Source organism: Podarcis erhardii (assembly GCF_964252035.2).
Source record: "Podarcis erhardii genome assembly, chromosome: 2".
Taxonomy (NCBI): domain Eukaryota; kingdom Metazoa; phylum Chordata; class Lepidosauria; order Squamata; family Lacertidae; genus Podarcis; species Podarcis erhardii.
The window spans coordinates 54,978,190-54,993,937 of record NC_138498.1 but is presented as its reverse complement, the minus strand read 5'-3'; the positions used below and the strand labels follow the sequence as shown (position 1 = coordinate 54,993,937).

The following is a 15,748-nucleotide window of genomic DNA, read 5'->3' as shown; positions in this document are numbered from 1 at the left end:
TGGTGCTTTACGCTCAGTATCTCATTTTCCCAACACGTAAGTTAACTCATGATTCTTCCCATTTTACAGAATAAGAAGGGAGGATGAGTGTGACTTATCCTAGCAGAGCTATTTTCCATGTTGAGGCAGATCTAGAATTACAAACACAGGTTTCCTAAATCTCAAACCCAGTTCATGCAACTGGACCTGGATGTCTGCCTTCACAAGAACCCCAGGATGCTGAAAAAGATTAATGGTGCTTAATATATAATTTGGACCAGCAACACCTCCACACATCTTGAATAAGGATGGATGGAGGTGTTGCTGGTCCAAATTATATATTAATTTATAATTTGCATACATCTTCTACTGAGTAAACTTGGGATGAAAGATTGTGTCAGCCCATATATAACCAAAAGATCGCTGTGGTCTGCAGGTGAGGGCTTCCTGCAGATATCATCTTCTCAAGATGTCCCTTCTGCACAGCATAGGAATTGGGGCCTTTAACATAATAGCACCTACCCTTTAAATTCCCTCCTTTTAAATATTAGGGGCCTCCTCTGTTGACATTTTGGCACCTACTGAATACCTTCTTCTAACAAGCCTTTTAAGCTGAGATTTTTCCCAGTCTGCATCTGTATATACATAGTTTTTAGATGATTTTAGACATGTGTTAGTTGTTTTAGCATTTGTGCAGCTGCCGCCCTGGGCTCCTTCGGGAGGAAAAGTGGGATATAAACTGAAGAAACAACAACAGGTCAGGGAGGAAAACTGGAAGGGGCATTCTTTGGGTTTCTCTTCCGGCAGGAAAATATTTTAGGCTAGTACTGTTTTTGCTGCGCAACAACATTCCTGACACTTGTGCAATCCACATACAGGCTGCTCATCCCTGCTCAGTAATATCCATATGATGGATGCAGCAAGCATGGCTCAAGAACAAGCAACTGGCTGTGTTGCCAAACCCCGCCTCCCCCCCCCCCCAGATGGTATCTCTTTCATGTACTACATTCCACTTACAATTAGGAGAAACTAGAGCTGGGGTGATGGACCTGGAGCCGTCCAGATGTTGGATGCTTGATCATTGGTCATGCTGCCTAAGGGGCTGGATGAAAGTTATAGTCCAACAATATTTGGAGGGCCACAGGTTCTCCATCCTGGAAAGGAGAGGGGGAAAGCAGTTTCTAAGGCCGCCAAACAATCCTGAGGGATGTTGTGAGGGACTCAACAGAAGATTTCTTTCCAGTATCTTCAGGCAAGCAATAGTAATAATAATTGGAAAAAAGTTAACCTTCAGATTTATCCTCCAGGAAAAGAATCAGGCCAAAAAGGATTATGGGAGTACTTCCTACAGCAACATACTCATTCCAAGGGGTTAAAATAAGATAGCTAAATAGAAATATACTAAGCTCTCTCTCTTTTTCTCAGTTTTAACCACTCCTGCTGAGAGATTTCAAAGAAGCCCCTGAGGACTTAGTTTCCAGAAGTGTTGAAAAACTTCTAAGCTCTCAAGGACAGATATAAGGTTTGCAGGGAACCAGAACTCCTAAAATAGATATCAAATATAAAATCAGAGCATATCCAGCTAAAGCCACACACACCCCAACCCATGAGTTTCATCTTGCACATCTTTATTGCGCAGACTTGCTAAATCTCAGGTAGCTATTGAACCAGTTCTCAGGACTTCAAGGTCTCTACAACTTCTAGCCTAGGTGTGGGGACCTTTGGCCTTCCAAATATTGCTGAGCTACAGCTCCCATAATCCCTAGCCCTTGGCTATGCTTGCTAGGGCTGATGAGATTGGAGTTCAGCAACATCTGGGGGGCTAAGGATCCCCACTCCTACTCTAAGCCAACATGGTGGTCCCCAGCTGTGTTGGATGACAACTCCCATCAGCCACAGTGAACATGGCCAAGGGTCAGAGATTATGGAAGTTCTCATCCACACCATCTGGCAGCTACCTCTGCTCTGGACCATCCTGCACCTACAGATAATAAGCTACATTAAATCATCAGCAACACATTAAAGGTGTCCCAGTTCAGGCACAATGTTGCAAATACACAAAGAACATGCCTGCACTGGCACTGGCTGTTTCTGCCATTGTGATGACACCATCTGCAACAAGAAAACAGGCTACTGCGCTGATTACATGGATCAGAAATGCCTGGGGAATTCATTTACGATTCCAGTTTGACCACCACACTTGCACTTGGGAGCACAACCAAGCAAAAAGCTCTTGCACTCCTGGTTCAGCACCTTGAGCAGTAACTTTCTGGCGCCTCATCTCAGAACTGCTACCTGGACCCAAAGGATGCATGAATAGATAGTGCGAGATGAAGTTACAGTGTGTGGGGCTGCGGTCCATAGGGGTGTGGTGTGTGCTGGATGTGTATTGGTTCCTTTTCTTGAAACCAGTACACAGATGCACTCTGAAAGATGAGAGACATTTCATACGGCCTATAGGACAAGTGCCACTTTCTGCTGTCAAAAAAATCAACTGGATACTGAAACTTTGATGACTGCAGTCCAACTGTCACCCATATAATGTGAACACCGTCGAATGTGTTCCCACCCACAGTGATAGCAAGGATCAGGTGGGAAAGAAAATGCTTGGGGTTTGGGGAGTGTTTGTTTTTTGCTTACATCTAGTCATATGAATTTAAAAGCAGGAAGACGGGAAGAAAACGATGATGAAATAGTTCCATGCTGTTCTACAAAAAGCCTCTATTTTGAGGCAGGGCAGGAGATATCTAAAGCCGGCTACTTGTGGAGGATGCATCAGAGCTTTGATGCCATGGTGATAGGTTCCTTAGAAAGACCAAAAATAGAGCAAGATGGATGAGAGGAGTTCAGAGAGGGGGTGGACACGTTTTACAGTGATGGATCTTTTTTAAAGACTGCAAAATACACCCACTTTCCTGGTTTAATAACTGCCTTTTCCTCAAAGAAGAGAGAAGAACGAGGAACAGTGACTATTGCACCTTTGGTGGAAAGGAACAGTAATATGTTGAATGAAGGTGCCGCCCACTAACCATTTGGGAAGGGCAAAGTCACATAAGCAAGGCCTTGACCTCTGCTGCTCCCCTGCTTGAAACGAAGCTGGTGTTCAAATAATCACTGAAACAGATATAATCAAGCCGGCACAGAATTCCACAAAGCTCAGAGTTAACCCTTAGCTAGGTCATATCCACACATTTTGGGAAGAAGGGTTATGTCAGGGAATTGCCATCAACTCAGAGGTGAGAGGTGGAAGGGCAGTTGGATTACAGGGAGCCTCCAAAGATCGTGAGAAGCAGCACTTCCTTGGCGGAGGAGGGAAGCCCCGCCTCCAGTGGGGAAGGGGTGCAGGGCTCGGAGGATGCAATGGAGAGCCACAGCACCGAGCATGAACAAAGCGGGGGGGGGAGGCAGGTCCCCCTCTGCCCACGCCCTCTTTGCGCAGTCGGTTTACACGCAGAGAGGGGAGGCGTAGGATGGGGGTCAAAAGACTACTCTGCTGGGGAAAGTTTAAGGACCACCCACTCCCAGATTCTGCTAGCGACTGAGCAGACATGGAATTGAGTTGATCTGCATTGTGAACGTTTTGGACAGATAATAAAGCCTTGAAAAGACCAATGGGGAGTCTTGCCTGTTTGCTCTCGAGCAACCACGCTGGCACACATAACAGGTTACAAAACTCTTCGTTCTCTCTCTCTGACCATGTGAAACCTACCAGGAAGGAAGTCTAAGCTGGATGCTCCAAGCTTAGACTGCATGGCTTAAGCAAACCATATTGTGTTTCTATACAAATAATTTAGAAACATTTACCATTTTGGAACCTAAGTTATATTGCCTGTCTTTTCTTGCTGCTGTATGGAAAAGAACATAAATCAGACCTTTCAAGAGTTTGTAAGTAAAGCATTTTTAACTTACAAACGTGTGATCTCTTTCTATGCTACTTTGGAAGCAACTTAGAAGGGGATATTTTAAAGGTCTAACAGCCTATATTTCCACACATTGCTGTGCTGCATGCTTTGTGATATTAATTCTCTGCTGGAGCGCTCTCACCAAAGAGTACTTGTCCCCAAACTGGATCTTAGGCATCTGGGGAATTTTTTATTTTATTTTACCATGTCTAGTATATTTTTCCTTTTCAACCAAATATACCGTAAAACAAATTAAGACCAACAGATGGAAGTATCTCAGTGTCTCTCTCATGGAAACACAAAAGTGAAAAAACTTGATCTGACACATGAATGCATTATTTATTTAACAATATAACCAAATTTGTCATTGCAAGGGGAAGAGGAAGAAGCATCATGAGCCAATCACCTCTGAAGGTTTTCAAACAAGGGCATCTTCAAATGGAGGAGGAGGAGATGTGTGCATTTCGTAGACCTGGAATGTAGGTCTCCTCTTCATTTCCCGGGCCATTTGACAGACTGCAAAAGGCCAGCAACAATGAACTGCCATCCAGTCTTCACACAGGGTTCCCTGCAGGGGAGAAGAGGAAGAGAACCTTTCCACACAAGGATGACTAAGAAACCATTTTTCCATGTCACTAAGCACTGGTCTCATTAGGCTCTCTGTACACTACCTCATCACCCTGATTCAACCCCTTTTTAAAAGAGAGAGACAGAAATCATGAGTTTCTTCTACACTAAACAATATCATACATCACCTGTTTACTCCATTTATACATAAAATCCAGATCCAGATGTTGGCAACCCATTACATTCCTCTGTGACAATTAAAAACTACAACATTAAACTGCAGAGCCCTCCTTTCAGTGGGGACTAGCAAAGTGCTGTTGAAGCTTCCCAGGGCTACTGGCCTTTTCATTTTCCAGCTTGACACCTGCTTCCCAGCTCCTGACATTTCAACTAGTTGCAGCCTCTTCACTTGAGAAGCAATGGGGATACCGATATCAGCCAGTCATTAGCCACATCCTATTCCCTGTGAGGCAAAAATGTTTGTTCATTCATCTCTCTTTTTTATGGTTATAACTATGTGATCTTCCCACACAATAATGTTTTGTCTGATCATGTGCCTTTCCCATCCCAGCTTTTCTTTTCTTTTTTACCATGGGATCAAGGCTTTCCGCACATTTTCCAGCACTGAAATGAATATCACACCTGCATTTTTAAAGGTAGTAAACAAGCCATTTCCCTATTTCCCCACACCCTGGCTGCACAGGTTTCTGAACTGCATGGTGCTACCCCTGCCCCACAACCAGACACTGTTGACTATAAAAACAACAACCCTGCAGCACAATTTTGTGTGTGTCTAATTCAGTGCTAAATCCCACTGTGATCAGTGGGGTTTATGCTCAGCCAGAAAACTACAGCCCTTGGTCTCACAGAACAGACAAACACTGATAGTGTTGCTCCTTTTCAGTGACAGAAAAGTTGAGCTGGTTCTCCCCACCCAGCCTAATGCAGGACAGATTGGTAAGTTAGATTTCCAGCCTTGTGCTGCTGGAGAAAAAAGTGTGAGAGAATGTATCTTCTAAACCACAGAAAACATATTGCTGAGGGAGGTGTCGCATAGTATATATCAGGCTTCCTCAACCTCAGCCCTCCAGATGTTTTTGGCCTACAACTCCCATGATCCCTAGCTAGCAGGACCAGTGGTCAGGGATGAAGGGAATTGTAGTCTCAAAACATCTGGAGGGCCGAGGTTGAGGAGGCCTGGTATATATACGCCAGGGGGTTGCCAAACCGGGAATGTCTGCTGATTTGGTTGCCATTTGCTGATTACTGGCTGATGGCTAAAGGGGGAAGTGGTTGTGCAGAATCAATGCCATGCCCACATCTACCTAGGAGACATGTTCTGTTCCACACTGCTTTTCTCTCACCACCACAACCCCAATTTCCTGAAATGTACATGGATGGGAAAGAAGAAGAAGAGGAGTTTGGATTTGATATGCCGCTTTATAACTACCCGAAGGAGTCTCAAAGCAGCTAGCATTCTCCTTTCCCTTCCTCCCCCACAACAAACACTCTGTGAGGTGAGTGAGGCTGAGAGACTTCAGAGAAGTGTGACTGGCCTAAGGTCACCCAGCAGCTGCATGTGGAGGAGCGGAGATGCGAACCCAGTTCCCCAGATTACTAGACTACCGCTCTTAACCACTACACCACACTGGCTCTCATTTTGATGGAGATATTTCCCTGTGAAAATATGCACAGCGACCTTATCAAGTCCATGGCACAATATGGTGGGTGCTGGTGGTTCTACCTCATTCCCTGGGGTGCAACCTTCTGTTTGCCACATACTCGTTGTTCAGGAGTGCAATGGTGCAGCTCCAGGGTCATTTTTCTTTCAGTGGAGATGTGCTGCTCCTTCATGCAGCGCATGTTGCGCCTACATTCCACTACTTCACATGCACTCAGTCCTGGCACTCCAGCCTTTAGCCCAGCCTAAGATACACTGCCAAGGAAATGCTCCTGTTTCATTGGGTAAATAGCCTTTTCTGAACTTCCAAGTTTATTTCGCCAAAGAGTAGAGAATTTCCACTACAGACACATCCTAACTAAAGTATCCCACAAACATCCGGGAACTGATGTACTTTCAACCTCACAATGCACTCAGTGGAGGCAAATGGAGGCCTGCCCCACCAGCATCAGTCTGCTCTCAGCTAGCCCCCACCTGGCGGCCATCTTGTCAGGGGCTCTGCCTGACAGTGGCTCTGGCTCCACCTACCCTCCCTATCTTCTGCCCCACCATCCAACGGGGCCCAGTCACCACAGAATGCACTCCCACAAAATGTTAAATTAATATGACAACATTTGCCTTTTGCTTATCAGGATAAAAGCTATGTGAGAAAATACACTATGTTTCCTTGATTCCTTCTGGCATCTTTTCCCTTCCTTCTTCCTGAATATGGGGCAAATGTATATTTCGCCCTCAAAGGGATATTTTTAAATATGCCGTGCAATTTTGAAGCTACAGCAAAGAAAAACAGAGCTGCTCTTTCCCATTACTTTTAAAATATGGGTATTGGCTTGGCATGCCATTATAAACATAAGCACTCCCTTTTCCTTAAGAAAAAAAGGCTATTCCAAAGGTTTAATGCATTTGCTTGGCTTTAAGGAGGCACCACACCAGCAGAATAAGAGATATTTGCCCCATAAAGAGTGGAATAGTGGTGGTTTTGGAAAGGCGAGGGATGCATACTATGAGGCACAGAGATTTTATGCTGAACTTTTCACCCTCAAAAATATTTCAAGTCATTCATTAGCAAACTAAAGATCCCCCTGCCATGCCAACAGATTTGAAACTACAGCTATGGCCTCCAACAGCGGGGAGAGGGCGAAGTGTTGATGCCCAGATTTGGCTTTCTTTCAGATTGTGAAAGGCCATAGCTCAGTGGTAGAGCATCTGCCTTGCAAGCAGAAGGTCCCAGGTTCAATTTCTGGCGTTTCCAGGTAGAGCAGGGAGAAACTTTTGCCTGGAACCCTGGAAAACCACTGCCAGTCAGTGCAGACAGACTGAGCTAGATGGACCAATGGTCTGATCCAGTATAAAACAGTTTCCTGTGCTCCTAGATATTTCTTAGCCTACTTTCAAGTCTAGAACCTTGCCAAGGTGCAATGGCATTGCATCCTTTACTGGCACCCGGGTACACACACACACACACACACACACACGGCAAGGCCAGGGTCTGGGAGCAGAAGATGAACAAAACCTGTCGCACCAGCTGAACCCTCACTGCTGCTGGGCAGGCATGGGGCATGGAGGGTTCATGCTGTGCCGCCTACCCACACAGCGGGGAGCCTGGTCAACCAACGTGGCCCTTGGTGGGTGCTTCCCCCCAACACTGGCCAGGGGGCCTTGGTGCAGCAACAAGGCCAGGCTGGGCTCTAGGGGCGAGCAGTGGTGAAGGTGCATGCTCCAACACTGGGAGTGGAGAGCAGGCAAAGGCGTGGCAGGCACGTGTCCCAGGTGCGTGGCATGCCGCCCACAGGAGCGTGGTGCCCGGCACAGTGGGGGGGTGCAACACATGTCCAGGGGGCAGCTGCGATGATACCCCCCTCCCCAATGGTGCCAGGGTCGGTGCGCTCCCCCACCCCACCTTTCTTCCACCAGTGGCCCAGAGACCCTGAGTGGCAGGCAGGGCAGGGATCCCTGCATGGGTGTGCCTGGTTTGTGCCCCCACAAAACCATGTGCCCGGGGCTATGGCCCCCCGTCCCTCCCCATGCTACGCCCCTTCCAAGGTGACTTACAATTGTGCATACCTATATATATTTGTGTGTGAACATTCTTATGAACAAACACAAGTTCATTCGTAATAATTGTTAAAACCAGGAGCGCAGGAAGTTGCCTTATATGTTTGGTCCATCTAGCTCAGTATTGTCAACACCGGGTGGCAGCAACTTTCAAGGGTTTCAGGCAGGGGGCATTCCCAGCCCAACCTGGAGGTGGCAGGGATTGAACTGGGGACCTTTTTCGTGTATGTGCTCTACCACAGGATCCATGGCCCTTTCCACAGTTACGATAAAGCAACCAGTTTAAGAGAAGCCAGCTATAGGAAAATACAGGTCGGCACACAACAAAACCCAGAAATCTGAGGTAAAACCAACAAGAACCCAAATGTAGCAATACTTTGCAGTGAATGTTCAGAGAAAATAGGTTTTCAGAGATGTCTTAAAGACCATGACTGATGGAATCAGCTACACGCACACACAGGGAATTCCACAGGGTAGGAAGCACACCACTGCTACACTGTGCATTGTGGGAGCTGGACAGAACACTTACATGGACTTACACGTATTTTGTGACTCTCCCTGGTGCCGACTCTCAAGGCCAAGGTGGAACCCAGCAGCAGAGGGAAACAAAAGCACTCCCCGAATCGGCTTGCGATACTGCATTCCAGACACAAGCTGCACAGTGAACCACACACACCTGTCATTAAGCACAACCACAGGAAGGATGTGATCACATGACAAAAACTGTATGTGTACATTGTATGCTCATACTATGAAGTTAGAAGGGACCCACATGTCACTATGTCCAAATTCCTTGTCTACCATAGGGTGGAATCCTCCATACACTGCTGTTGTTGTTGACATCTGCCCAGGGCTTTTATTCAGCTGGAACTCACTGGAACTCAGTTCCAGCACCTCTCAGGGGAGCACCATTGCCATTATTATAAGAGAACAAGGGAGGTGTAAACTGTTAGTTTCAACACCTCTTTTTCTAGAAAAATAGCACTGCATCTGCCTCAAGTGACAATGGAGTGCACCTCTGGGAAGTCAAACTGCTGTGTTTGCAGCACCAAAGTGAACTCCCCAGGGCGCATGTCTGGGCAATGTGTATGGAGGTCATAGGCTGCCCAGACCCCCCCCCTCCCAGCCTCGCTGATATGGCCCAAAGGCAAGCAGAGCAATACGTTAGGCACCTGCTTGACTGCAGGAGTTGCCAGAATGAGCCAACCATCTTAGCAACTCCACTCCAGATTTGTGTAGTTATTACTCCTTAGCCATTTCTTCTCCTGAAGATATCTCGCAAGGCAGCGGTGGTTTAAGATCAGAGTTTTCCTTCTCTTAGAAGGGCTACCTTCCCAGGTTGACAAGACCCATCTGCCCCTTATTTCCCTCTACAGCACATGCACAGACCACCTTCTTGACCATTGGACCCACTATTAGTCTTGTCTGCTCAATCTGCCCGTCTCAACACGCAGGGGAAGTCCCTAACTCACTGAGGGTTTGAGACCCATCGGCTACCCTCACCTAGTTTAGTCAGCTAGTCAAAGGCATTTCCCAGGGTGTGGCCGCTGTCACATGCTGATAGCTCCTAGGAGCCACAGGTGACAGCTGAGTGCAGTGTGTCCCCCACCATTAATCTATGGATAACCCACATGATTTGTACTCCACAAGCAGACTAAAGACAGATATAAGATGCACTATGCCAAAGATGATTACAAAGGAGGCCACCTTTTCATTCAGCTCTGTTATACAGTATCTGATGTCTAGAACTGAACAAAGCCAAACCCATTAAAAGTCAGTTTCACAACAATATTTTTGGAGCCAGGATTGTACTTCACTGGAAGTAATCATTCCCCGGAGTTGCAGACGGTTGTTAAGGAAACCTTAATGTGATCTTCTCTATCCCTCAGAAGTATAGTAGTGAAAATCAGGTTTAATATTAATACAACAATATCTTGATAAGAGAGCAAGCGACCTGCTTTCTGATGGGTAGTTTGTTATAAAACACAGTAGATGAGGATACAGGCAGACCTGGGTCAAGGATCCAAGGACAGCCCTTTACTCTTTTTTCCTCCAATATCATCTCAACTCCATTAGCTCAACAGCAACTTTTATGGGATGAAGCTCTTCAATCACCAGTCTTGAAGTAAGTCTATTAAAAAGAACCTCATCTCTCCCGTGCACACCTGGGATACAACTTTGAAAGAAGCAATTGAAACTCTTACAGACTCTTTTGTCGCTGCAGACATCAAACAGGCCAGTGGACCAGTTGCCTCCAGTACGCACGATGGTTGTGATGGTGGTTGTGACACCACTAGCGCGAGTTGGTTGTGTTGTCACAGGCCCTCTTGAGTTTTTGTTCCTGATTTTTGAAATAAAGAATAAGATAGATGTATAATATATACACAAATAGCAGGGACCCTGGGGTTTAGCAGCAAGGTAGCTCATAAACCTCGCCATCTTTAGTCTGAAAAAGGCAGGAGAAAAGAGATTCCTTTTTTTTAGTGCTACCCATTTGCTTTGTTTTATAGCAATCATCCCCTTTTGCGAATTCAATTTCTCCCTGTTTGTGTCAATACTGTTTCCCACCCTCCGCTCACTACAAAAAACAAAAATAAACAAATAAAAATGCCTGATTGTCAGTGCCCTTTAGTCTCTAGTGAAGAAAGAAATCACCCGTGATCAAAGCACTTGAAGGACAAATATACAAACTAGGTACATTTTTCTGTATTCACCTGCCTAATGGTAATTTTCCTTTTCCATGCTAAAAAAACCAACAGCCAACTGTTCAGAGCACAGATCCAGCAATACAGTGAATGCGCTAAATGATTTATAGTTTTAAAAGGTAGGGGAATGTGAATTGCCCGTGTGGATTTTCTTTCAAAGTTGCATTTTTACCCTTCCCAGCTTATTGGCATCATTCTCTGTCTTTCAAGAAATTCGTTTTAACTAGGATTGAGGACTTAATGGTACTGTATTTTGAAAGATGTGTGTGTGTGTACACACTGATGTGACTTATCTACTGGGCTTTGTTCTGTTGCTCAGTTTTGCCTCCAAAGAAGGGCCTGTGCATCAAAGAAGGGGGGTGATGCTGACCCAATGGGGCATACCCAGCAGGCCTTTGTAGTTTTGGAGGATTTTTTTTTTTTTTTGTCCTAGACAGTAGTCCTCCGTGTTACACAATCAATCTATTCTGAAACTTAGGCATGTATAAAAAGCAATTTGTGATATGTCACATAGATTTGCTGTTAAAATTGACTTATTACTGTGACGCATCCTGGGAATTTACTTGAATGGTACGATTAATATATGTATATATTCCATTCTATATTCCTGAAAGATTGGGGAGTTGGACAGGAGAGGGTGCATGGGCCTGCCAGAATGATTGCAGATGTTCTTCAATTGTTGCTCTAACTGGAATCTTCCATTAGGGAAACAACAGAGAAATGGCTCAAGAAGCGTAGATGATAGCTGAAAATGGTGACTCCTCTTTAATCTTCACTGCAGTCAGAGTGAGGGGACAAGGTAACTAGAAAACAGCAGAAGCAGAGAGCAGAGGGAGCCACCAAATTGGCGCATTTTTAAAAATGGGTGCATTCTTCAACATGTCATTGACACAATAATAGTGCATTGGTGATGGATTTTTACAGGACTGGCCACACATCATTTCAGTTTTGTTCTCCCCAATGTTATAGCATTATTACCACCTGGAGGAGCACCATAGTGTAACAAAAGCAGGGCAAAAATTAAACTGGAACATTTGTGGTATAGAATTGTGGTACACGATTTCAGCAGACAGCTACGGGGCAATCACGGATTGGAAATGACGCAGCATGTTCACCCTGAAACCGCTGCAGGCGCAAACAGTATGGAAAGTGGGGTCACATATACCTACCCCAATGCTGTCATGAACACAAATCATCACAAATGCACAATATAAATTCTGACAGGGCCCTGAAAAATTGCATTCCCACAGATTGCGTTACCAGTATCTGGAGTTGGATAGGCAAATGTTTCCCCCTCTCTCTGTCTGTTCCTGCTCAGTGGCTGCCATTAACCTAATGAAATGAAGGCTCGTAGTGCAGAAAACTGCTCCCCACCCAAGATACTGGGGTCAGTAAAGACTACCCCTGAAGTTGCAAACTTTTCCTTCCCAGTAAAATCACCAAAAGCATTTAAAAAAAAATCTGAGGCACCCAGATTCTTTTGTGAGTGGACCATGGAGGTGCAGAAACTTCAAGGAGGTTAATAAAAATTGAGATTGAACTCCTCTGGCATTCCTGCAAAATGATCTCTCTCACTTTCTAGTTTCTTCCCCCTGAATTGTCTTTTCTGGCACTTTTGTACAACTGCAGGATCTCTGTAAATCACAATGGTTAAACTGACACTCCAGTGCCCTGCAGGGACTATTTCCCCCACCCTCCCACCACAGCGGAAGAACATAGTCGTCCCAAAGTAGCACTAAATCAAGGTAGCTGCCTCATGTGCCAATACCAATAGTTTTCAGTCTTAAACTGTAACACTCTGGAGGGAAGTCCTGTACACAGACCGTAGTGTTTTTGAACATTAACTTTGTGCAAAACACTGCAGCCTGATAACGACTTGACTTATATCCTGGCCATCTGTGAAAAAATGTGTATGCACTAAGATAAGCAGAGGAATCTACTGGACAGGGACTTTAAAAGGGTAGCTGGAAAAGTTACAGAGGGCCATATGATGCCACAAGAGGTGTGCATATGTGGCATGATACATGTTACTATCAGCATCCACACAGTTGTCTCAAGGTGACATACCATTAAAAACATAAAAAAATACATTTTTAAAAAATGCATTTAAAACAAAACTAAAACACTACAAAAAAGACCCCCATGGTCAAGTTCCATTTATCCAGTTAGGAAAGCCTTCCAGAACAAAAATGTTTTCAGTTGTTTCCTGAAAGCGCAGACAGCGGGCACATTGCATATTTTGATAAGAATACTATTCTACAGAGCAGGGGCAACTACACTGAAGACCCTGCCCACAGTTACTGCAGAGAGAGCTTCTGGGGTCTTTGCAACTTGCAAGAGAAGCTCTCCTGCAAACCACCATGATCTACTGGGTATACAGCACTGGCACATATTCCCAGTGCTCAAAAGCCTGCACTGGTTGCCTGTATACTTTGGAACTCCCTTCCAGTTGAGGTCAGACAACCCCGCTCCCTGTCGAACTTCCGGCACTGACTGAAAACTTCTTTATTCCACTGAAGCCTAGTTTTACGGTTTTCACCAATTATCTTTTCTGTCTTTTATCTCTAGTTATAGAAATTGTTTAAATGAAGGGTGAATACAAGAGAAAAGGCAGTCTTTCAAATAATAAAGAGTTTTTGCCAGAAACCAAGGATTAGCCTTTTTCGTATTTTTAAGGAAATGTAGCCCTTTCAGACATTGATAGCCCACATAGGAAATGTAAACATGAGCAAAATGGACCACCACTGACTGACCTTGCATGTATCATCCACTGAACATTTCACCTCTGAACATCCAACATTGTACAAGGTTTGAATGGGAATTAAAGGTAAAGGGACCCCAACCGTTAAGTACAGTTGCAGTTGACTCTGGGGTTGTGGCGCTCATCTTGCTCTATAGGCCGAGGGAGCTGACGTTTGTCCGCAGACAGCTGCCGGGTCATGTGGCCAGCATGACTAAGCCGCTTCTGGTGAACCAGAGAAGTGCACGGAAATGCTGTTTACCTTCCCGCCGGAGCGGTACCTATTTATCTACTTGCACTCTGATGTGCTTTTGAACTGCTAGGTTGGCAGGAGCTGGGACTGAGCAAGGAGCGCTCACCCAGTCACGGGGATTCGAACCGCCGACCTTCTGTTTGGCAAGTCCTAGGCTCTGTGGTTTAGAGCACAGCACCATCTGCATCCCTTGAATGGGAATTATAAGTGATTAAATTTACCAGGGTTCTCAATTTAAATCTGTTTGACATCAAGGCTCTCGATTCCATGAAGGCTTCTAAGGGCATTCAGCTGAATGTGCTCAACATGTGAATGTTGGAGGCTGTCATGGGCCAGGAGTCAGCTTCACCTGCTGAACAGCAGCCTGAAGGGGGAGAAGGCGGAGTGACTCCACCTGCAGCTGATCAGTATTCAAGGATACAGAGGAGAAAGCACTGATGAGAACCAGCTGGCTCCAGCCTTCTTATGCAGAGCTTCCAGCAGTGGTCAGATGCTGGAAACAGCACGTGTAGTTCCTGGTTCTATCTTGCTGCTTCTTGTTCATCTTTACCCTTGATCCGTGAACCTGAGTGTTGCAATCCTGACCCTAGGACTGGACTGGACTTTGGATGCTGACTCTGCCTCCAGGCAAGTACACCTCAGAGACTCTTCTGATTGGCTGGCCTCCCACTCTCCTGAGCTCTGCATGTTGTTGCTCAGCGGCAAGACTATGGCAAGGATGGAGTATGCAGGGACCAAGCAAGTGTGGCACCTCACATTCCTTGTTCAGGCATAGCTTGTCTAGTGTAAAGATGGACATCCTTTGGTCCTCCACATCTTCTTGGGATGCAACTCACAGCAGCTTCAGCCAGCGTGGTCAACAGTCAGATGATTGGAGCTGTAGTTGCAGAAGGGCCACAGGTCCCCCCTTTTTGGTGTTGTCCTTGAGGAAGAATGGTTGGAGAGGATGGGGTTGCTTGCATATTTCAGGTGTTAGAAGGACAACAGAACCAGGGTGATGCAGGTTCAAATCCACACTCTGCCATGAAGCTCACTGGGGCCATTTGCTCCCTTTTCAGACTAACTTGCCTTAGAGGACTGCTGTGAATCTAATGCGATGGTGGTGGGAGAATTTTGATGAAAGGTGGCATAAAAGTATACCAAATAATCTATTAGGAACCTGACAATATGTGATATAACCTAGCATTAATTTGCTTTATATGCTTTGTGTAAATTAGCCTTTTTTTAAATACAGAATTAAGCATTTTTAAAATTTAAGTTTTGTTTTTAAAACTTTTACTTTATTGTGTGTTAAAGCTTTGATTTCACAAAAGACCAATACGAAAAAGCATTTCCATAGTATTATACCAACAGTTTCAATGTATTTATCTTAAGAACTGCTGGAGCTCAGCAGTAAAGAGGATAGAAAGGAACAGCATAAATGGTTTTAGCCCAAACCAGAACATTGCTCCATCTAGTTCACAATTGTCTACTACACTGGCTGGCAGCAGTTATCCAGACTTCAGACAGATTTCCACACGTAATAGGGAAACCAGCTGTGACCATCTCAAATGCAGGCCCAACCGTGCTCTCCAAACAAATAAATAGCTAATTTATTTCTTACGGCATCATATGCAAGGAGCCATTCCAGCTGTCAGATGCTGGCAAAGGAAGATCCAGTGAGGAGGGTAAAATCTCAGACAGTGGGGTTTTCTCAGCTGTAGTAAAGCAGTAGCCTACAAGCTTGTCCATTGGAAATAAGGAAGTAGGCAAAAGATCCCGCTTTGACTGAACAGTGAAACGGGAGTTTCTAGAATGTTTGCACAAGACTGATGACATCACAGCATTCTCCATTTTAGTGTCACAATAAATTAACTTTATAGACTA

General features: G+C 45.2%; 1 protein-coding gene across 2 annotated transcripts; it reads right to left on the bottom strand.

The window, feature by feature from the left end:
• Positions 1-4,201: 4,201 nt before the first annotated feature.
• PLAC8L1 (PLAC8 like 1) lies at positions 4,202-15,660 on the bottom strand. 2 transcript variants are annotated; one of them, XM_081851159.1, is made up of 4 exons: positions 15,486-15,660; positions 10,350-10,525; positions 8,724-8,860; positions 4,202-4,449 (listed from the first exon to the last, which is right to left on the bottom strand). In XM_081851159.1, exons 1-4 carry the CDS (start codon positions 15,611-15,613, stop codon positions 4,300-4,302), a joined length of 591 nt encoding a protein of 196 aa, XP_081707285.1. In that variant the 5' UTR covers positions 15,614-15,660; the 3' UTR covers positions 4,202-4,299. The 2 variants fall into 2 exon arrangements, with proteins under 2 accessions (XP_081707285.1, XP_081707286.1); XM_081851160.1 differs by having other exon boundaries at positions 10,389-10,525.
• Between the last annotated feature and the right edge of the window lie 88 nt (positions 15,661-15,748).